Genomic DNA, 24,372 nt, shown 5'->3' on the forward strand with positions numbered 1-24,372 from the left:
CAATATCTTTAACGGTACACCGTTATACCGTTACATCCCTATCCACACCACATAAATGGAAGAACTGAAATAACTCAAAAATGGATTTCGGAAGCCCTAGATGCTGTGGCACCTAAAAAGCCTTTCACCCCTATCAAAAAGAAAACCTCAGCGAAATGGTTCAGACCCCACCTCAGAGCCCTGAAGAAAACAAATAGGAGACTGGAACAAGTGTGGAGGAAAAACTACGAACAATGGGACAGACTTGCATACCAGAAATAAATACAGCTATATAAGCCCGAAATCATCAGAACACTTAGGTCTAGTGTGGTGTTCTGCTATTTGTCTAATGGTTGAGTGGGAAAGTTTCGGATGTCCAGCTATTACGATGTTGTGACTGTCCCTGACAATCATTATTTGTGAGAGATAATGGAAAAGGCTACTTTCATTTCAATTGGTTATGTTACGTTAAGGTTCTTTCGTATCGCACAGCAATAGCAGGGGAGCTTCTTGGTGTTTAAAGGAACTGAAAGGTAGCCCAATGTACACGGGTACCCCGTAAATATACTCTTACCCCTAATCACGCTCACACCAGATTAAAGTGCACCCCTCTAGGAAAATAAAGCTAAGAGTCTTTACCTTGCAGGGATAACAAATTTACTCTTTACAGAAAATGAGGATGGGGGGCAAAGAACTCTGTTACCCGGCCAGCATTCTGTCCCTCTTCCGTGGCTGGCTCCTGCAGACTGGTGCCAAGGAGGGGCCTTATATACTGTTCAACTTGGTTACTGGATACTGGCATGGCTCACCCAAAACTGTCCTTCTTCCCTTACAAGGGATGCTGCAGTCTTCCTTCTTGCAAGGCGGGGTTTCCATTTAGGAAAAAACTGCTTAGCATATTGCTAGCTATGTAAGAATGCATTCCAGGTCCTGTTTATCAACATTTTGCTATATTATAAACATTTATATATAAACACACCTTCCCGCCATACTTTCCATATTTCACTCAATATACTCATATTTTATCTGGTACAGTAATTCCCCTTAAAACTTTGTTTTTCATACTACTCTGTATGTCGTGCATTGAACCTTTAGTCTGCATGGGTTTTTGATAGACATGAAACAGCTGCTCAGCCTCTTCGTGTGCTCTGCCAGCGCTAGCGAACACCAGCCAATGCCTGTAGTCTATTTTTAGCACTGCCTGCATTCTGCTCTTTACCATGCCCTGAGAAAAACTAACTACAATTTAACATTTTTACAAATGTAGTCAGCTAAATAGTTATTTGCACCTTATATTTAAATACTATTTTCCTTTAGTGGCCACCCATATCTGTATGTGATTATATTTGCATGAAAAGGGCTTTCTCAGTGCTATAGTGCTTTGAGAGGTCTTGCCTAATTGTAAAGCGCTTGGGGGTGCAGGAAGGTGCTAGCCGAGAGGCTAGCTCCTCCCCAACAGCCCCCCCTTTCGTTACTTCTACGGTAGCAAACTCATCCCCACCCAACATGTCTACAATCCCAGAAATATTAGTTTGAGGTTCGCTGTTTATTGTACGGCAAGGTGTTTTAGATCCCCCAATTGATACCGTCATCTTTGCACTATTAGGGATTATATGAACACAACATCGGAGACCCAATTGGCACGTGCAGAAGAGGACCGAGAATAATATGATAATAGGAACCAGTGTTTATACGGCTGCCTTCAGCCATGACACGCCAATCATAGGCACGCGATAGCCGATCTGCGTTGTGAACTCCACCTTCTTTCTTCATTTGAACACCTTGATTGTGCACTGCCTTGATGACGTGGGATAGTGACCCATTCGCAGCATCCTCCAGGTGTATAAAAGTGCAGCAGCTGCTTGTACCCATGGAGCCAAAAAAGATGAAAAGAAAGTCTCTGCTGAGCTAAAAAAACGATACTCGTCAGGTATTCCTCTGAGCAGTGCGGTACAGTTTCTTGAGACAGTTTGATCTTTTCTTTCTTCCCCGCCGTTGAAATCGTCCTTTGTCTGGCAGCCTACCAAAATCTTGTGTGATCTGCAAGCTTATTTCTGCTTCTTTGGGTGCTGGAGTGGCTATTGGCACCTAGGCAGGTATTTCTTCTCCCTTCAGGTGTTCTTCCAGGATTACTAGTAGCACTGAGTACAGGGTGGCCAGTGAACGCTTGCCCCTCCATGAGAGTGGGAGGTGCAAGTAGGCTTGTCGGCCACAAACCCTGTAGTAATCCATCACTGCTGCCGTACCTTTCGTCATATCAGGGATCACAAGAGTGTGGTTGCACTGTGTGTTTGCACCAACAGGAACTGTTCCTTGATTGAGTCTATGGCTCTATGTTTTCACACTAGTTTCTTCATTGTTGCAATCTGTGTCAGCCTTGTGATGTGTTGGGACCATATTTGCACACACATAGGGCCTCATTATAACCTTTGCGGAATGGGTTAACGTGCTCCGCTAATGGAGGCAGACCCGTTAAACTCATTCCGCAAGATTACGAGGTCCCCTCGCGGCACCCGGTAAGGACGCCTGGTGAAATTGCATTCTTACCGGCGTCCTTACCGGGTTCCGCGAGGGGACCAGGGAGCTAACAACGGGCCGGTCGTAATCGGCCCGTTGTTAGCCCCCTGCACCCATTCCCATTGAGCCCTATGGGGGCTTGAATGGGAATGGGGAAGGTCCGGGCCCGGGTTCCCTGAGGGCGGAATTACCGGGCCCTCCAAACTCGGAATAGCCCGGTAATTCCCCATTCAGGGAACCCAGACCCGGTTTTGGAGGCAGCCATGCCGCCAATAGCGGCATGGCTACTGCCAAAGCCGTAATGAGGCCCATAGTCTCTATTTGGGATATTGCTTCTCCACTGTACTCGATCAGCCCATCTGCCAGGCCCGTCACAGTGGTGCCCTGCCATTTGTCGTTGCTGCTTGAGTAACCTCCCAAGGAAAAATATGCTACTTGTAGACACTGGTGGTATTTCGTGTTGCCATTGCAGCTGGGTCTAGATCAATGCTCCTCAACTGCAGTGTGCCTGGAATGTGCCCTTTATCCCTCATAGTGCAAGATTTACCATGCATTGTTCTTCTGTATTTGGGACTGGATGTGGAACTAAAATCTTAGGAGCCCCTGATGTGTGCGGGATAAGTGCACACACGTAACAGCTTTCATTGATTATATTCTTTCCTGAAGTTCGCAAATCAGAGTACCAACTATTAGAGTATTCTGGGTACTCGATATCAGGAATAACGTCAAGGCCCATCTCCTTATATAAATCATACATCATTCATCATTCATACTTCCCGTTTCATTTGTCTAAGAAAACTTGCAGGGGCGGCCGGCAAAAAGTGAGCCATTTTGTATTTCCTTTTTTATAGACGTATTAGCATGTAACATACCTTTATCCACTTCAACAATCACAACCAGTGTCACACAAAACAATTATACTACTACATTTCTAGAATAAATAACATCTTTATTATCATTATCCCTACATAACAGAGAGGTCGGTCAGCCATCTTTGCTTATTCATGGAGAGGAGAAAAAAAGGTTATCAAGAAAGAGAGATAAATAGAGAGAGACAGAGAGAGAGAGAGAGAGAGAGAGAGAGAGAGAGAAAGAGAGAGAGAGAGAGATAGAGAGAGAGAAAGAGGGAGACAAAGAGAGTCAAAACAGGAAAGAGAGAGAGAGAGAGAGAGAGAGAGAAAGGAGAGAAGGGGAGAGAGAGAGAGAGACCATTTCTCCACCAGGGCCGACCGGGTTCTGGACCTTCAAAAAATTGAAAAAAATTGGGAAAAGATCAAAAAGAAAAAACAATAAAAAATGAGAAAATTGAGAAAATGAAAAAAGAAAGAAAAAAGGAAAAATCAGACGTGTGCCACTGCACACCACCCTGGCATGGATCCTCAAAAATGTCTCTTATTTGGCTATGCCCTTACTGAACTTTGCCATTTCTCAGGGGCTGTTCGGACATCAGAGAGATGTACCCAATATCTAACTCCTTCATACGGACGGCAAGAGGAGTACAGAACATCGTCCCATATGGACCTTCAAACCTGGGGCTGATCAGTTCCCCAGGTAATAATGGTCCAGTTGTAATATGGGCAATGCTGTGTATGGAACTGTGGTCTCGCTTTCTACAGGGGTGGTCACTATTTCTCCCCCCCCTTTGCCGCACGCCACTACTGCCCCTGTGTGCTTCCGTCCCGTCCCCATGTCAATTATTTATGGGCCATCAACATATAATATGTCTCCTTCCATCAATGCATGAGCTGTTCATCAGAGTGGGAAAATAAATAAAACTCCTATATATAATCCGGAGTTGCTAAAACAGGGCCTGTGCAGATATCTTAAGTCCTCAAATTGTCTAGTCATTTTGTCAGTCCATTCTAATTTACTTTTAAGTCTTCTGTCCTCCCCTGAGACTTTGTAACAATGGCCTTGTGTAGACTGCCTAGTCTAGATCCATGCCCTACAATAATTACATAAGCCCAAAAAAAACTGCTACATTTCCTTCACAGTACTGGGCCTAGGGGCGGCGCGTACTGCCACTGCCCTATCTGGTAATATTTTTTCCCAATTGCAAAAATGAGTTGTCCCAAGTATAGTACCTCCTGTTGGCTGTATTATTGCTTCTTTTTATCTGCCTTGTACCCCTTGTGAGCCAGCAATTGCAATAATGCAACAGAATCCCTCCTGCACTGATGTTCATTTTCACTACATACCAACCGATCGTCCACATACTGGATGATTATGCTAGGCACCTGACTTCAATGTAATCTGTACTGGGGTCACATCTCTCAGTAACCCAACATCGTGTGAATTAAAAGTCCATAATTGTGCTGGCACATATTGCATGGCCTCCTCAAAAAATAAAAACGTCTGAGTCACCACTGTCATCAGGGGGCACTGTACCTCCCTATACTGCACCATGATATCACAAGGGATGCCAATTCCCAAAATAATCTCCCCATTTTGCTTACTGTCCTCAAATAACTCCTCATCAGTCATTTTCTTTAATTATACTGTCAGGTCTATACATAATATTGTGCGCCACTCACATCCAACATGGTCTCTTCCAATCAGGACTACTCTTTTGTCTGATACTACTAGTCCTTGCAGATCTAATGACAATTTTGTCCCTGCCACCATCTCGGGTGGCACCATGGGTTGGAAAATAAAATCTGTGGGCACTCGCCAACAATTTGTCGCAATTTGAAGCACTGCTTTTACTAATACCTTTAATACCATAGAATAAATATATATTGGACCACAGGAACTCCATGGACTACTGATTCCCTTGCTATTGCATTGATTATTACTATTGTTCGAGCTACACACATCCCTGGAGTGGAACACACTACCCCTTGGTCTGTGAATGATATAGTTATATTTAGTTTACTGAGCAGATCCCTACCCAACAAGTTCACAGGGGAACACTCTGGATATAACAAGGGGCTCTTACTACCTCCCCTCCCACTTTTATATCCAGTTCCTGAATGTATGGAACCGTAGAAATAGCGCCAGAGAATCCCTGTGTGTAAAGAGTTTTACCTGATAATGGAAGGTTCCCCTCCATGATGCATGATTTGGTTGCACCTCAATCTACCATAAATATAAATTGCCTGTTTCCTATTTCCACCTCCACCAAGGGCTCCTGTTCAGGATGTGCAGTTATCAATAGGATTGGACGTGCAAGTGCTCTCTGTGGGCTGTCCTAATCAGAATATGTATTTGTCCTGGGGAATGAAAAAGGGCTGCCCCCTCCATTGCAACTCCTTGCAATGGGGCGCCTGTTCTCCCTGCCATCCTGTCAAACTGTGTTCCCTCACCCTGCTATAGTTGTTGCCCACGTTGCCCTTGCTTGTCAGTCCCATAAGGGAACTGAGTTTGACCCCCTCACCCAAATTGCTGTTGTCCCATTCCTTGAGGCCCTTGAAATCCCTGCCCTGGAGGTGATGGCCCATAATTAAATCCCATCCCAGGCCTATTCCTGCATTCCCTTGTGAAATGCCCCCATTTCCTGCAATACCAGCACTGATGTTCTCAATCCTGCTCCCCGGGGCCCTATACTCCCAAAGCCTCCTGCTCTTACTCCTCAAAATCCTCCTCTTCCCCTTCATACTGCCACAGTGGGGTGGGTTACTGCCCCCCCGCCCCATTGTCCCTGTCCTCCTTCACCCCATAGTGACGCAATTGTAGCATTCCCAATTTGTTGAGTGTCTCCTGTCCTTTCCCCCTGAGCCGGTGCCGTCACTGGTGCTTGGACGACAACCTTATTTAGTTTCTTTTCCACTAGCTTAGCCTCATTCATTTGCCGCTTCTGGGCTGTCTCCCTGTCCCGCTCCTTGATTCTCTTACAATGGTGGACTATTATACTTTGTATCTCTGCTCACCCTTTGGCTTCAATTCCCACAATTTTATATAGTGCGTTCTGGACCTGTTTTGGTAATTCCGTCTTTATGATAAAATAGAAAAATGGTACTGTCTCAACTCTCCACATTTCCTGTAACTTAAGAATAAACCTAACGGGGTTCTCATCATCACCAAATGTGCACTCCATTAAAGAATGTAAGTCAGGGCTATCTGGGTACATCCTTCGTAGGGCATCCCATACCCTTGCCCTTACCTCATTAAAGGCTGCTCCATCATGTTCATTATCTACAAGACTTACCGAGAGTAACCAGCCCTTGCCCATATGTCCCCAGCCTGGTCCCCAGCTATGGTGACCAGTAAACTCTTAAAATCTCCTAGTGATAAGGCTATCCCTGCTGCTTTTTTTCAAATTCATAGATCCATTTACTGTAACGCTCACCTGATTCCCGTAGAGGCGCCGGTCTTGACTGGGCGTATACCGTATCTTCAAAGGTGATGTGTAACACACGGCTGGCTCTTTGGGCTGGACCTCTGTGCACTGTATGTCTGACTTGAAGGGTAAGATGTCTTAGGTAAGTGAACGCCGTGCTCTCCATCTGCCTCGGGGCAGGGTGCTGTAACCAGTTTCTTCACTGGATAAGGGGAGCAGGCCTCTTGACTTCAGAGGACTGCTGTCCGTCGTTTACTGCACGAACGGTAAGTTTCGAGTAATTCTAATGTCTTTAAAGTCTTTAGTAATGATGTTTCTTGTTTTGCAGGGTTCCGGCGATGGCGGATGACGGGCTGAAGTGAGTTGAAGATGGAGCCCGTGTGATGAATAGAAGCGCCTGGAAGCACGTAAGTAAGCGCTTGTTGCCTGCTTCACGATGCGCTCTAACTGTCTTTTTATTTTGCAGGTACAAGTTCGGAGCGGCTGCAGGGTGCCGGAATACCCACTGGGTTAGATGTGGAAAGGAGTAATGGCACGTGAGTATTAAAGTTCCCCAATGTCTTTAAACGCACCTTGTTTTGTCTTTCAGATGCGGGATGCAGCGCCGAAGGCCTCCGGAGCGTGCGAAGAGTTGGTAAGCTTTTGTCTTTCAGATGCCGGAATGCAGTGTGAAGACCTCCGGAGCGCACGAAGAGTAGGTAAGCCTTTGTCTTTCAGATGCCGGAATGCAGCGCGAGGCGTTGGTGACAGCCGATGGACCAGGTAAGTGAAGAGCTGTCACTGAAGACCGTAATTCTAACCTGTTCTTTCTTGTCTTTATAGGTGTTGCTGAAGACTGGATTCAGGATGGTAAGCCTTTTTCCTTAGGCCCAGGATCAGATGCAGAAGACACGATGAGCGTTCTGCTGCAGAGGATGCAGAATAACGCAAAGCAAGATTCATCCATCGGGTGTGGTTTAAATAGCCTCCTGTAGTGCTTAGGTGTCTCCTTCCACAGCCACGCCTAGGTAAGAAAAGAGTTCCTGCTTTCCAGAAGAGTTCCAGTGTTCTGAATCTAGGGAGTGGCTCCTGCCCCACCCAACAGGAAAAGTAGTTCCAAACAGAAGAGGATCAGAGGCTCAACTGGCAGACAAGTAAGCAGCATGGTCTGCTGCAGGTAAGTCCACCCAAGCATTATGAGCCCGGCGCTTCCAGCGTTGGGACTGGGCATATTTATGAGCCTGGTGCCACTGGCGCCAGGACTGGGTCCAAAAGGTCCCAATTGGGACTGGTTGGCACTCGGAACCTGGGTTATGGATCTGCTTCCAAGGGAGTTGGGAAAACCCTGACCTTTTGGAAGCAGAGATCATGACATTTACTAGCTCTGGCTGAAAGCTGGGGGAGAGCTTTAATCAAATTATTTTTGTCCATTTGAGGCCATGGCACATACTGTGTTATCCCTACTCCTTTATGTATAAGAGGCACCTACATATCTATTTGGTTTTCTACACCTTTTTTTCTTCTGATCTTGTACTACCACCATTAAATCTGGTCTATTTCTTGGTCTGTCCTTCCTCACTGCCCCTTGTGGCAGGGAGGGGTTTCTCACCACCTCTTCCCCTTGATCTCCTTCTTGCACTGCCTCGTCATTATTTCTTCCACCTTGATCTTCCCCTCCCTTTTCCCCTGCTTGTTCTACATCTTGTCCCAGGACCGTCCATACCCTCTGCCCATCATCTTTTTAAACACAAACATTTCTTATTGCCCCAGGGTTAAACCTAAACAAAAATGTCTTGACTTCCTATCCCCTAGTTTCTGCACTGCTACCATTATTTCTGGTGATACTTCTTCGGGTTCTTGTAACCTGACTAACCTTTCCCGCAATGCTCTTAACTCGTTGTCTATGTCCACTTGCGGACCCTTTGGGTACACCAATGCTATGGGCATTTCAGCGTTTGTGGATGGGTTATATGGAGGTGCAAAAACTCTTGAGTCTCACCCTAGTTGCTAATCCTGGTAATCCTGTTGACACTCTCTCTACCACTGGAGACTTATTGACTGGATTTTTATACCCTACTGCAGGTTTGGGGGTATATCTCCTTACATTTGATCTCTTTTTCACCTTCCTGATCTTCCATATACTTGAAATGTTCCCAGAGATCTAAAATCTCTTTTCTTTTTTGGGACTTGTTCCCTTTATATTTTGCTGCTAAAAAGATGGACATTCTTTCTAGCATGTTTCTGTTATGGGAGCCCTGCTCTGGCTAGGAGCAGGACACCCCCCCTTCCTTTGTTTCTACTATCCATTGTTTATTTATTCTGTCACTTATACAGTGACAGAACCCTATGCATGTGTTTCATTGGAGTTTCTTCCTCCATAATGTTGCACGCGCCCCTAATACTTCACTTAGACCCTATTGCATGCTTCAGCTTTTTACACAAAAATACAGATCAACCCACTTTTCCCCCACCCCCTTACTCCACTTTGATTTCACACTTTTTCCACTTTGATTTCACACATTTTCCACTTTGATTTCACACAAACACACACACACACATTGCGACTCATCCACCTTCCTTCCTTTTTTACCACAAAAGACAGCAAGAGAAAATATACAAAAATAATTGACTAAAATCCAGGCCTATTCCTTATACCGAGCCACTACTGTTTTTCCTTATATCCTTTGTAATATCACCTATTGCTTCAATCATCATAAACAAATAATGTGTGGTACTACCTTCTCAACCTGTTATGGCTGAGGATCCCTTACATCCCAGTCCTTATAAACTGGGGCTCCCTTTCATCTCAGTCTTTGATACGCTGAGGTTCCCTTTCATTTCAGTCTTTTAAATGCTGAGGTTCCCTTTTCAATTATAAAAAGTAGAAAAACTGAAATTTGTGACAATTTTAATACATAACCCACCTCTTATCCAATCTACTCCTTAACACATCACCTGAAATCCTATCCAATCTATCCTATCCAATCTATTCCTTATCACTACAAAGTCCTATTCCATAATACATCACCAAAAGTCATGTTCCATAGTACATCACCAAAAGTCCTATTCCATAATACATCACCAACAAGTCCTATTCCATCAATTCCATTGACCTTGTACGTCATTCACATCACCACAGTATCATTCACATCACCATATCATACATACATGCTCCCATGTTGTTATCACTTGCAAGAGTATACTCGCATGGGCGTGTTTCACTTGAGTTTCCCTCTGTTACGAAGTACCCCTAATCACGCACACACTAGATTAAAGTTCACCCCTCTAGGGAATTAAGGCCAAGCGTCTTTATCTTGCAAGGGTAACAAATTTAATCTTTACAGAAAATGAGGATGGGGGGGGCAAAGAACTCTGCTCCCCGACCAGCATTCTGTCTGTCTTCCGTGGCTGACTCCTGCAGTCTGGTGCCAAGGAGGGGCCTTATATACTGTTCAACTTGGTAACTGGATACTGGCATGGCTCATCCAAACCTGTCCTTCTTCTCTTACAAGGGATGCTGCAGTCTTCCTTCTTGCATGGCCGGGTTTCCATTTAGACCAGAACTACTTAGCATATTGCTAGCTATGTAAGAATACATTGTAGCTCTTGTTTATCATCATTTTATTATATTATAAACATTTATATATAAACACACCTTCCCGCCATACTCTCCACACTTCATTCAATATACTCATATTTATCTGGTCCAGTAATTCCTCTTAAAACCTTGTTTTTCAAAGTACTCTGTATGTCGTGCATTGAGCCTTTAGTCTGCATGGATTTTTGATGGACAGGAAACAGCTGCTCAGCCACTTCGTGTGCTCTGCCAGAGCTAGCGAACACCAGGCAATGCCTGTAGTCTATTTTTAGCACAGGCTGCATTCTGCTCTTTACCGTGCTCTGAGAAAAACAAACTACAATTTAACATTTTTACAAATGTATTCAGCTAAGTAGTTATTTGCACCTTATATTTAAATACTAACTATTTTCGTTTAGTGGCCACCCATGTCTGTATGTGATTATATTTGCATGAAAAAGGCTTTCTCAGTGCTATAGTGCTTTGAGTTGTCTTGCATAATTGTAAAGCGCTTGGGGGGTGCAGGAAGGCGCTAGCCAAGGGGCTAGCTCCTCCCAAACAGAACAGTCAGCAGCCAGTACTTTTAGATAAGTAAAATGTTTATCTATGTATGTATATGTTTTTCTAAAGCTTAACTAAACCTTAGAATGTTCAGAGAAAGCTGTGCTTTGTTCCGCAAATCCATATCACTTGGACAGTGAATCTTCTGCCATCCATGCTAGTCCTGTGGAATATAGTAGGTTTCAGGTAAGTGCGTTGGCTGCAGGCTTTAACATGGGCCGAGGCCCAAGGGGTATAGATGATGCCGCTTCCTACAGAGGAAGAGACGAGCTGAAAACAAAGGCAGGGCCAAAGCCTGCGAAAGGTAGGGAGGTGGTACCAAAGAAGTGGCACAGGAAATGACCTTCTAGGTGCAGCCGTCCCCTTGATTGGCCCTCAGGTGAGGACCTATCACAGAAGGATAGGCCACCTTTAAATAATAGGGACCACAAGACGAAAACCTATTTTTCGTGGCACTCAGCAAGGAATTTATTTGACCCAGGCTTTTCTCGTTCTCCATGCTGCATCCCTCAGTGTGTCTCAGGCATCATTGTGCATGGATACTCCCATCTGCAGACAGGGAGAGTGGTCTCCCCTTCCCCTCCGGACACCTTACAGAATGTAAAGTCCCACTTTGGGTAGTCCTGGTAGTCGGCATTCCAACTCTGTGATCTTGGGAGCCTGAGATCCGTCCCCTCCCCCAAATTTCGTCAGTGTTTTCGTAGAGTTTGATGTAATTTCACTGACAGCAATTACTTTGTGGTAATTTACTACAAAGTAATTACATCAATATTTTTCTTCAAATGTTTTATTTTTATTTGAGGGGTCATCCCCCACACCTTCTTTCCCCTTCATTACGGCCCCTACCCCAAACAGATCCCCACAACCTTTTTATTCCTTACCCCACATATGCCTATATCTTTCGAAGTAAATACTTTGTTGTAAATTACCACGAAGTAATTACTGTCGATGAAACAACGCGATACTGTTTTGTAGGTGACAAGGGGATAAGGTAGGGATGGACGGGTTTCAAAAATAAATTGCTTTGGAAGTCTTGGTTACTGTTGCAGGTGGCTGAATCGGGGCACAGCTGTTGCGTGGTTTATCTCAAGCGGCACAGCATAGCTTTCAGCCTAGCCTGTTTGTTGCCTCTCTGAGCGAAGCCCTGCTTAGTTTGTTTTCATTTGCTTCCGAGCCATGCATGTTGAGGGACAATCCTGATTCCCTTCTTTGAATGTGAGGGGGTCGGCCTCGGCCACGGCTCTGGCCCTTCTTCCCCTCTGATAATGAAGAACACTCAATGTTTTGTTTTACTAGTACCACGTTGTTATTATGAGTTGAAATATTTCTTGACATACACCACTGTCTGGGCATGTTAATGCAAGGCATTTTGGGGGACATTGTTCATCACACACTTGGGTCTCGGCCCCCGTAAAATTTTTGGCCGCCTTACCTTTGGCACCAAAGCCCTAAAATTGGCACTCTGACACTTCAGTGCTGCTACAACCAATTCTGATTTCAGACATACTTCATCCTTGCCAAAATTAATAGAGGCCACTGGTATTTTTTGGAGACTTAAAGACCACAGGTTTATTTCAATCTTTTACAACAGTGTAAAATTTGGGGAAACATTTATAACCTTTTCACCACAGGTGACCAGCGATTACATTTTACGGGCTCTTTGTTGCCCTCATTGCTCTGGCTCCCCCTTTTTTCCATTGTTATTAGGCTTCAACTTCCCAACCATTTTATTTGTCCCAGTGACTTAACATGACTGTGTGGTTGACCCGTGGATTGGGCTGCAAGAAGTGCAGTTCTTCCTCTTTGTCCTGGGGAAGTGTCATTTCTTCTCTTAATGTACCGCTGCCATTTGGCATACAAAGAGTAACTGGAGGGGGAGTACACCCCCATAATGTATTCCTTCTACTTGTTATTCATTGATGAACTTGGTTGCTTGTGTATCCGTCACACCACAATAAAGGTTTACACCCCTAATGGCTGCCCCATTCATAACACTAGTAGTGTACGCCCCTAGTGGCTCCCCCCTTTGCTGCTCCCTTTGTAACTCTGCAGCCGTGTTACCTTAAGGAAGCGCCTGTAATGGCTGCATTCTTTCTCAACTAGGTTACACTCAGGGCTTTAAGTGTGCGGGAGTGGATCCCCGGCAGGCTCTGAAATATGCTTCTGAGGCGGGCCCTGCTGGTGCCCCCTAATGTCGTCTGGCAGCCCGACCGCTAGAGGACAGGGCTTTTTTTCAAAAGCCTGACGCTCTTGATCATGTGCGAGAGCTTCAGGCTTCAGAAAAAATTGCCTTTTCTCTATAATGGTGGCTCTGGCACCTGCGAGGCATCCCTTTCATCAAGAGATGCCTGTGGGCCGATGCCACCATTATAGAAGAAAAGGTGAGGCCGCTGGAAGCCCGAGGCCTTTTTTTCTAAAGCCTGAAGCTCCCGCTTGTTTGCGGGAGCTTCAGGCTTTAGGAAAGATGCTTTGGCTTCTAGCGGCCCCACCTTTTCAGCCTTTAAGGTGCTGCTGTCCCTTACCAGGCATGTTGCATCTCTTAGCTAATGGGATGCCTGGCAAGGGACAGCAGCACCATTAAGGCTGAATGCATGTTGTGCTACGCCCCCCCCCCATCCGCTCCCAGGCATACCTTTAGGTAATAGATGCAGAGATCAACAGCCTCTCCCACAGGGGGAGAGTGTGCTGATCTCTACAAAGGTCTGCCTGGTGGGTGTTCCTGCAAATAGCGCAATTACCAAGTTCAATTGATATGATATGGCATTTATAACACGCCTATACACAAGTGTTTCAGGGAATTGAAAGAAAAACATGCAAAGTCCTGCGATCACTATTTAAATGGCACTGCCGTTCCCACCCTCACGCTCAAGTGCTTGCATGAGAGAGCAATACTGGCCAGCGAGTCTGGAAAAGTTCCTGCTGCGTTTTAAACGCAGTTTCCAACTTGATCCAAGCGCGATGTTTGGGGCATTCAGGCTTGCCTCTGTTCGTTCATATCCCTGCCGTGCCCAGCTTGGTGGTGATTTGGGAGCCGAGTCCCAGGTTTTCCCGTTCTGTGGGCAGGGAGGAATGGGTGGAGCTGGGGGAATATGATAATTTCCTGGGAGGAAGTGACCCAACGATGCTGGAATGCTGTGCTAAGTGAGGATTGTCTCTGCTGCGCTTCGTAGCAAGCGGGGAGGCTTCAAGGCGAAGCCGCCAGCAGAGCTGGTGAGCGAAATGCCCCACTTTACTGTTGTACCCGTGGAGGACAAGCAGCAGGCGGAGTATGACAGCCTAGAGGGGCTCAGCTGGGTGGATTACCGGGACAGAGGACAGAGCAGCTCCAGGGACCCGTATGACACCGTCAGCTCCGATGGTAAGTACAGGGATGCGCCAGAGTTTCCTCTAACGATCCTAAAACTTTGCTTTCCGAAAACAGAAAAGTGTGCGCTTCATCTACCGACAACGCTCATCAGGCCAATCACTTTTATAACTCGCCTTATGAATGGCCGTTCACAGACCATCCAATTCTTTATTCTTTTCTACACCTCTGGTTTGGACTTGGAGAAACCCACCTCCTTTTCGCCAGATTCTTGTTTAGACAAATGCCTGAACACGAGGGAATTTTTCAGGACCTTTCTTTACTTTTAAAACTGGCTCAGTGGCTGGCTCTGCTTCTTTTGCGCCGGGCGAATCCCTCGTTGCCGGTAAGCAGAGAGACACCATGGCTGCATATTAATTGCATCGAGTTGTTTGTTTGTGGGTAGCTCATCTGGCCACACAAAGCTCCCTGTGCTGTCCTGAACGCTAATTAATATCATATTTGCATTTGTTTGGTGTATCAATGCGAGGCGCCACCTCCTACACACAATTTGAAAGGCAGACGTGAACACGGGACTGTGACGTGGATTCCTGAATGGGGGTGTCACCCCAGATGCGCTGTTTGGCGAGTGTGCCAAAACGGCTCCATTTGCGGCACGGGGACGTAAACGGGGATGGCTGTGTTTATCTGTTCGTCAAACCTTCTAGTCTTTGCCCCAGTTTTTGTTTTAGACCGGTATTTTCGTACAAGCCAACTCATGCTGTTGCTGCAGCTTCTGTTGCCAGCGTGGTGCAAAGGTTGCACGCCTCCCAGTGGCCCACCCCATATGTGTTGAAAGAGAGTGTTTATCGTGACTGTGCTCTGCAGAGGCTCGCCCTGTCCTGCCTGATCGCTCTGTTTAGGACACACACACGCAGCCGTTTATAGTTTAGTGATTGGCTAAGTTCGTGCAAGGGGACGTCTGCGCTTGCAGGCATTTTGATTTCTGGGAATCCAACACTTTCCGTACATGTGGCTGCCCAAACCTGCTGATTAGGAGCGCCATCGCAGGCTTGCAATGTCACGCAGTTAGCCAATCAGCTGCTGAGTGTTTGGTTCTTGGAGGACGGAGTCCCCACTTTACAAAAACTGCTATAGTGTGTCCTGATGTGGCAGGGATACGATTTTAGACGACTTGACTATAGACGCTTTGGTTTGTGCATTTTTGTTGCAACCAACGCCCGAATTAAAACAAACCAACATTTTGAAATACTTGTAGGATGGAAACTCTCCTCAATTGACGGTTTGCAGGAAGATTCCTCTGGAGGAGGCTGCTGCTGCAAATGTTATAGAAACATTTAGCTGGGTGTCATTTCGTTTTACTTAAGTACAGCATATGACAAATCCCTAGAAGAGAGAACTTCTACGGGCCAAATATCTAATTGAATGTTGTGCACACTTGCCAACGACGTAATGCCACTTTTGACCAATCTTGACTTTTTAGATAAAGGGGCTTTGCTCGATACTTATGGACCCTGACTGAATGGTAAATAAAAAAGAACTACAAGTCCCATCATACTTTCAGCTTGGACGCCAGGACTGTATAAAGGTGCCACTGATCGCCTCTAGTTGTGTACCGTTATTGCCTATGGGGGCCCCATTTAAATCTTCAGTAAAGTGCATTTTCTGCTGAATTGTGGTACGCTTTGAAGTAGCTAAAAAGGGAAGCGATAGACTACATGCACATTTTGAAGGCCAACCCTTTAAGAGCCTTTCTTAAGGATTTTGTGCAGCAAGAGAGGCTTGAGGTGACCAACAGACTACATTGCCACACCTAAGGATGTAATTGCGAACCCTGGAGGCAGACTTGTGTCCAGCACTTGTATATTACTAAAAACTAATATATACTTTGCTGAAGCGTGCCCACTTATTTTAAAATGAAAAGTGACTGCTGAATATAATGTGGGGTTGGGCCTCTAATCACCTTAACCCAAAGCAGGCCCACCACTTAAGAAGCAACTGCACATTTGTATGTAAAGCAAGTTTATTGCACAATTGACCGGGAGTGGCTAGATGATTCTATAGAGTCAAACTAACCTGAGTGTCTCTGAACCACACTAGTTGACGCATTATATACATGTTTGCAACAGTTAACCATTCCCATATATTTTATTACAAACCACCCCCACACGTGATTGATCAAAACATATACAAAAGAGAAACCATTTTTCTCCAAATCCCCAGTTCTCATTATCTTAACTAACATCTTCAGCTCATGTGTACAACACGCCCCCTTTTAGGATTTGTCCGTGATAGGTCATGACATCAGCGCACAGTTACACATTCACATACAAACATAATTCATTACAAGTCCCAGCTGGCCTGAGACCTCCTAACCCCGGACGTAATTACACGTAGTTTGGACGAGTACTTCAAACAATGAGGAAGGGAAGAATAAACAGATTCTCTTTGAACTGGGGGTAACCATCTCACCCACTCCGACTTGCTGCTGAACAGTCTATTCTAAATGACAACCAATTCAACACGCATGTCCTTCAGTCACATCCTGAGAAAACAATCGAAACCCAGTATTGATCAACTCTGGCCTCAAGCATCACTTCACCACAGGTTTGTTGCCGATCAAAAACAAATGGCTGAATCCCCCTGAACAATAAATAACAAGCTCCCATGCACTTAACAGATTACATTGTCCTTTCCGTGATACTGCCAAGCCATAAAAACCCTGTCCCATCCTGTTGGCTGACCATCTGCTTAATGTTACGGTTTACTCATTCCCTTCCCTTCGGCATCCAAAACCCTGCAAAAACAGTTTTTCCCAGTCACTCTGAATTCACCTCACAATTCCTAACTGTAGAGTTTAACCAATTTATGACAAGAGCACACTGCATATAGATTTTTAAATTGCCTGTGTATGTGTATCGGTGCATGCATGTTTAATAACTATAATGTCTTCTTCACAGTGGGTTCTTCATGACCAATCCCCTTCCTCGCATGCACATTAGGAAGCTCCTTGTTATAACCCATATTGTGGTTATATTTCATTGGCGATTTGGACATTTTTATCGTGCTGCGCACGTGCAAATCGGAAATCTATCAACTTAAACACAAAAGTAACAATATCCCATTCTCATCAACTACGCTAGATACATATAAAATTGCAACATCGCACCAACTTCGCCCCGCCCTGTGTCACAAATGTGGTGTGTGCAACGTGAACCCCTCTTTCTCATTGGAACTTTCCGGACCACCCCAACAATAACAATCACTGGCCAAGTCAACAGCTTTGAATAAGCATTTGCCTGTATCTGACCTTCTTTGTGCCATATGTCAGCAGTTGCCAACTTATAGGAAGGTAGTACCATCGTTTACCATGTATTTGCTTGTCGGATGGGCTTGCGATTGGCAGGATGTTCTCTATTATGCCTTCTATCTGTCAAGAGGTGTTGGAGACCTCGCACTGGCCCTATGGCTTGCCATCTTGTTAGTGGTCCTGAAATCTTAGAAATCCAGCCCTTGTTCTGGTCAGTTTATCATCCTCGCTTGCTCATTCCTATTTCAAGTACCCCTAGATCCTGAAGAGACACTGATGGTTCTGATAATATTGGAACATGCTAGGTTTATTAATGGCAAATACTAAAATCCCACCGGTGTCAGGTTTCAGACGTCCTAGGGGTGCTCTGCCACCACCAAGGCTCAAGCTTGCGTGTATAATTAAGTCTACACGTTCATTCTTTTTTTTTTTTTTTTTTCTTTCTTTTTTTATCCCTCCCATCAGTGTACAGTCACCTGAAAATTGTCACTTGAATTTCAAGTTAAAATAAACAATACTTTATACCTTTTTGAGAACAAAAAGAAGAAAGTTTAGTTGAACCTTGCAGGATTCAACAAAGAAGGAAGCTCTTAGGCCAACATTCATTGTGCCATGTACAATTAGTAGGTCTATTTCTGGCCCCACATGTCCTCCAATCTTTCAAGAGGTGGAGATCGAGAAGCCAATGCCCCTCGTGATGTAATGAGAATTCAGTCCCTGCAATATTGGCATTCGTCATTCTTTTGAAACAAATAGTTTACAGTGTCTAGTGTACAGAGAACTTAATCACTTCAACATTGGCAACTGTCAGATTTTCGGATCTGAACAGAGTTTCAAGTGTCTAGTTGCAGCTCTCTTTACTACCATATATGCAATACCATATATGCAATATAGTCCCTGAAGAATATCCAAATGTTTAGGAGGACAGCAAGATGTAGGGTACTTTTTTGAACATGTGATATTGCATATCTATCATTTGGGAACATAGTTATTTTGTTGTATCATAGTATTTAACTTGTGTGTTTTGTTCAATTGTTAGGTCATTTTGGTACTTGGTGTGATTTGGTTATGGTCGGGTGAAATTGTGTGACGGTCAAATTATATGCGATGATGCTTGTTTGAATTTATTTTTCATCATTATATTATGATAACTAAAGATATTATATATATTTGTAGATTATGCCGGTCAAGTCTGTGCTGGTCAAGTGGCACCGGCAGTAGAGCGCTCGCTTTGACATCCGTGCAGAGCTTGCTAATGCAGGTTCGATACCCAGCAGGGCCAAACTCGGCCTTTCATCTTTCCGAGGTCGATAAATGAGCGCCACACAAGGTGGGTAATAATAAGCAGTGCTCAGATACCTGAGGGTTCGTAGCGCTATATAAATGTGAAATTATTACATCACTTAGTCTGGCCCTCATTAGGACTCTGGCGGAAAACCATGCTGCTATTAGCACCACGGTCGATGCCGGAGTCTGCCATGGCGGAATGGGGAATTACCACCCCATTCCAAGGTTGGCGGAGCGGTGATTCCCCATGCCACTATGGCCCTTCCCCATTCCCATTTTTGCCCCATAGGGCAAAGTGGGAATGGGGAAGGCAGTAAGTACGTTACCACACGTTGCGGTACTGTACTTACCTCGCAAAGGGACCTCGTAGTAAGGCGTTAAGGGTTTAACGGTGCCGACACCTTTTACGGCGCCGTTAACCCCTTAACGCCAGGGTCCTAATGAGGGCCTCTATCTCCTAGTGATTACATTTTAAAGTATTGTCCCCCTACCTTATAATGTCATTAGTTGAATTATACTAGGCTCTCCCCTAATGTCGCCCACACCTCACCTTGCCAGCATTCTTTCTGAAGTTAATTTGTCCTCTTCAGCCTGTAGGATGGCTGGGAACCTTTAATTCCATGAAGTGCCCAATTTGAATGTCTGGCAAGCTAACCAGACCCTCCTACTCTAGAGAGGTGGAGATAGGACAACCAATAGTAGTTCAGTCTGCATATGGTATCAAGGTGAAGATGCTTAAGCCATTGCCATTGCAGGGCTCCTCAGTGTAACTGGGCTGTCCTAGTGCATCGGGTGGAGGTACTGCTCATTGGCACTGTTCCTCCCTTTGCCTAGGATGTCACTTTCTCCTCTATTGCAAACGATCCTCACCTTCAGTATAAAGTGGGACATCTTCAGTATAAAGTGGGAGGAAACGTACTGGAGAGCTCATGAGGCATTGCACAACAGAGGAAGGAGAGGTAGCCCTGATAGAGTGAGCTAGCAGGGGCCTGGAGCGCCGATTACCACGTGTGTCCTTGACTGTGGGGAGATGGGAGCTGGTTCTGCCATCTCCATGCTCTGCACTGATCAGCCCCCAGTGCTTGTGTCGACTCCCTTGGTGTAGCAGCACTGGGAACAAGACCTGTCCAGTTAGAGGCCTTCCCGCCGCAGAGAAATACAACCTCAGCATTGTGAATGGATCTTGTGGACAAAATAAGAAAAAGATGGCGTCCATTCAGTCCAACTTAGATTAGGTTATAGTTCTATTTTCTATACAACTATTTCTAGTTCTGTGCTTTTGCCTAACTCCTAACAGCCTACATCATTCCATTCTATAGGAGATGCAGGCCAGAGTCTTCAAACATAACTCGACCCCTAACAGTATTGCCCTGATATCCTCTTGTATGAACATAACTGGCAGTTCTTGTTATTGAAAGTCAGATACTCGCACAATTGTAATCAGAATCGCCCCCAAGGAGAGGTCATGCATAGATTACCTGAAGGTAAGCCTCATTACTCCTAGTCTTACTCTTTCTCCTCCCTCTGAAGTTCTTACAAAATTAGGCAGATCCCTCCTTTAACAAAGGAACCCCTGTTGCTTTAATAATTTTCAACCCTTTTTAGGGCTAGGCCCTCTCGCTAAAGCTATGTTATAATTGGGTTTAGTGACCCTGAAACCTCCAGCGTGCCAAGACTGCTAATTCTAGGCCAAAGTTGCAAATTCTTAAGGAAGGTGTGCAGGTGTGAAACAACTCTGACAAGGAAGGTTAGGCTGAGGAGTAAGGCGATTACCAGTAAATACTCTGTGCATTACCTTCATGTTCCTGGTCTTCACAATCCTAAATTACTGAAGGATATCCATGCAGAAAGACTTCAAACCAGGAATCGGACAAAATGCTGTAATGCTGCTTTTCTGTGAGTTATTTTTACTGAACAATCAATTTAGGTTCTTCAACTGACTCTGATCTGAAATAGAGCTATTTCAGAATCCCCAAACTGCAGATGTTTGTAAAACATGTAAAGATTTGTGAGAAGACTGGTATGTAGACTTTGCCCTTATGCAAGCTAATCTGCCTGGCACACAAAAAGGTCACCCGTGCTTAAGAACATGCATGAGATGATCTTCTCTGCATCGCTCTGAGCACTGGGCAGCCAATGACACCCACTGTAGCAAACACGTTTCTGAATAGCCAAGGAATGCCCTGATCTTATACAGAGCAGGCCTCTTTTCCTCGAGTACCAGTTCATTCTGTTAGGAAGATAGTGAGGAATCACAGGCTGAAAAGCCACCTGAGGGACCATGAACTGCTTCCAAAGAATTAAAACTTCAAATTTCCCCAAGTCCACTGGGAAGTTATGGCTAGTAGAAACTGAATCTAAAAACCAGTTTCAAATGACTATCTGCGAAAACTGAAATTAGGCAAGTGCATGAGATCCAGGAGAAAATATTAAACCTGGAAGGCACATGGTTGATAAACATTAATCAACTGCCTAACCACTGAAAGGCCTTCTTAATGGCTGAATAGTAGCCCCCTTCCTGGTGGTGGTTGATAACTGCATGCCACACTCATAAACCATTCTGGCATAACTGGAGTGCATCAGTAGAAATTGATGACTTATTTATCACCTCCAACCAGGGCCCGGAACGTGCATCAATGCCAACAAGTAGAGCAGTGCCTCACACACAGTTGCAGAATGGATTGTAGGGTTGCTGCCCCAGTCTTAGGGGAAACCCTGATGCTGGATGCCCATCTGCAACACCTACAAACGAAGCTCAAGCTCAGTGGAGTATTAAACGCAACGATCGAATGGCAGAACCCGTTCAAGGAGTAAGTTCATCTGTTGAAAGAAGGGTGCAATATGGTAATTCCCAGCATTTTACAAGAGAAAGCACTAGTGTAAGAGCATCTTCTGTAACCACTTCAGAAGACCATGAAACCTTTTGAGAAGACCAAACGCCTCGCAGGCTCGGAAACCACAGTACAATTGATCCATGCTACCGCTTATCCAGAAGGTAGACCAGTAGAATACCTTCAGAAGATGAGGACTATGCAACTTAGACCATTGCTTCACGAAAATCTACAGGATCCAGTAATCATTTGTAAAGCTGGAGACTCTTAAGGCAGACTCACAGATTTCAGGAGATTCTTTGGTGTTGCTGCTCCCTCCTCTAGTGGATAACTAAGCCATGGGCCAAACAGGACTGTGCCTTAAGGACCACAACCTATATTTATTCTGGCAGTCTTGTGATTAGAAAATGATCACCTGTACTCAAAAACGATTTCCTATTGCTTTGTCACCTGAAAAGTTGCAATAACTAGCCTTATGTCCAGATGTGGCTCCTCCTAGAAGTACACCACACTCCCAAAAGGACTAGGACTCTGGTACAAACGCATGGAGCTGATTGAATGCAGATTGTAGCACTCAACACATGAAAATGAAAACTAGAGCTCTTCTCATGGCACCATCAGTGCTAGAAATGGCAAAATGTATGCTGGAACAACACCTCAATGGAGGGGACAGCGCAGTCGGAAGTGGCTGGAGCGTGGTGGTTAGGAGTGGAGTCATGGCTGGCGCATAACAGGCTTGTAAAAGAGTGCTAAAATGTCACTTTTGTTGTTAGAGATGACTTACAACTTTCACAAATCATAATAAACCGACAATCTATAAATTGTTATACTAACATGTTGAACAAAACATTTATGCTTTTGTAGCTTTTATTTTCCACATCCTGAATGGAAACCTACAATTGCCGGAATGCAAAGTAATGTGAGTCGTAAAAGATAATGTCTGGGTTTTACGACTAAATTATCAAGACTGAAACAGTGAAAGATTAATACATGATAAAATAACCTACTTGTAGTTTTTCTCATGGGCTGCAGCTTTATGTACCCTTCCCGTTTTTCATGACCCTAATTTAGCACCTCTTAAGGGACCTGCCACAGTCCATAGTCGTCATCCTTGCGATGTCTGCAGCTATTTAATGGTAAACCCACATAAATGTGTTTGTACGGAAACCAAAAAAAAAGACTAAACTGAGCAGAGCTTTTCTGAGTTCTGAAGTTAGACTGAGTGCCAGTGCCATGTTGAATGTTTGTAATGGCATGGGATTGGTTTAACTAACTCTCATCTGGGGATTACAGCTTTTCAGTTACCAGATCTGTGAATATCTTTTCCAATTTCCTTTTACTGGTCAAGGTACATTGGTAATATGTATCTCTGTATCCAACAGACGCCTTTTTCTCCCAAAGAGACTGAGTTCATTGGAGGACCAGGATCCCCAATCGAAGAGAGGCCAGTGTTGTGAATTTGTCCTTCATTTATCGCAGAGCTGAAATCAATTCTGGTCAATCACCCTGGAAGAAAAACTGCAGCTGCCTTTTGACATGAACACTTGAAGCGTTGTTGGCATAGTAGGGCAGGGTGCAGAACTACAAAACTACTAGCCAGCCATAAAAACGTAACTTGCCACCTCATACATGAAAACAGCACACTATTTCTTACTCACCAAGAATAAAATAGCTAGCCAGTGGCTAGTGGTGGGTTCAACTGTTGCACCCTGGTATGGGTCGCAGTACCCTTGCAATGGTGGTGTGGGGCACCATGCTTGACAATAAATGGCATGGGCCAATCCATATGTCGAACAGTTTTGCTCTGCAGTGTCAATGAATGAGGACGTGTGTGTCTAAGCAGTGGAAGCCTAAAGGCAGAAGAGCTTGAACTGGAGGCTTCCAGCCCTTTAAGATGAGTAGCGGTACCCTGGAGATAGATGGGGATGCAGATTTTATTCATACATCAATAATCAAGACGACACAAATAGTTAGGCAATCTCTCAATACTCTACTTCATAAAAAAGTTGGGTTCTTATACCCATAATTGGTCATAGCTGACGTGTTGTCCTGCATCATTACCAACATCATCCTATGTGGCAAACTACTAAAACCTATCGAGAAGCAGGATTGGTTCTAGGTGAAGAACTAAGCATAGGTTCTATATCTGTATGGAGTAACAGAAAGAGATAATTGGGTTGTTAGCATCAGGTGGGGCTACTAAGCCCTCCCTTCAAAATGGCCACTATGAACGTCACTAAATGTACGACATCCCATTGGCTACATATACTATAGGACCCCCAACTACGTGGTCCCCTACAATTGGTTGGCTCTAACTTCCGTCAGTAATTTTCCTACCTACGTTAGCAGCATGCAGACTGAGCAACCAGGTGCGAATGAGCTCGTCTTGATACCAGCTTCCCACCAATTAAAATATCATCCATCATCATCTCAAAAGTCCAGTGTCACTTAGTGCTTTGAAGTTGGCCTTGAGTTTGTACTGTGTTCTCTGAGAATTTTTAAGGAGTATGGGCACTATCCGGCTTGTTGCCTAGGTGCCTGGGTGTGATCATCTTGCTCGTCCAACTTTCTTCCATCACGTGACTGGACACCATGAATTGAGCCTTTTCGTGTATTTGATTTTATTCTTCAATAGTCCTCTGACGTCTTTTATTTTTTGCTTGACCTTCTTGAACAGGAGCTTCTGTATCAATGTCCGCCAATTCCAGTTTGATAAGACTTTGGCTTTCTTGGCTCAGTGAACTCCTT

General features: G+C 44.7%; 1 protein-coding gene across 3 annotated transcripts in view; it reads left to right on the plus strand.

The window, feature by feature from the left end:
- The window catches only part of SLC12A4 (solute carrier family 12 member 4), a 1,569,223-nt gene that overhangs the window by 394,640 nt on the left and 1,150,211 nt on the right, over window positions 1-24,372 (plus strand). The window contains exon 1 of one of the 3 annotated variants that reach the window (XM_069639655.1): window positions 13,981-14,250. The exons of the other annotated variants lie outside the window; for them this stretch is intronic. Within the exon in view, the coding sequence (XP_069495756.1) occupies window positions 14,112-14,250 (139 nt within the window). The 5' untranslated portion in view covers window positions 13,981-14,111. Of the gene's footprint in view, window positions 1-13,980; window positions 14,251-24,372 lie in introns of those variants that run through there. 3 annotated transcript variants of the gene reach the window in all.

This window comes from Ambystoma mexicanum, chromosome 1q (genome assembly GCF_040938575.1).
Source record: "Ambystoma mexicanum isolate Mex_15411 chromosome 1q, UKY_AmexF1_1, whole genome shotgun sequence".
Classification (NCBI taxonomy): Eukaryota; Metazoa; Chordata; class Amphibia; order Caudata; family Ambystomatidae; genus Ambystoma; species Ambystoma mexicanum.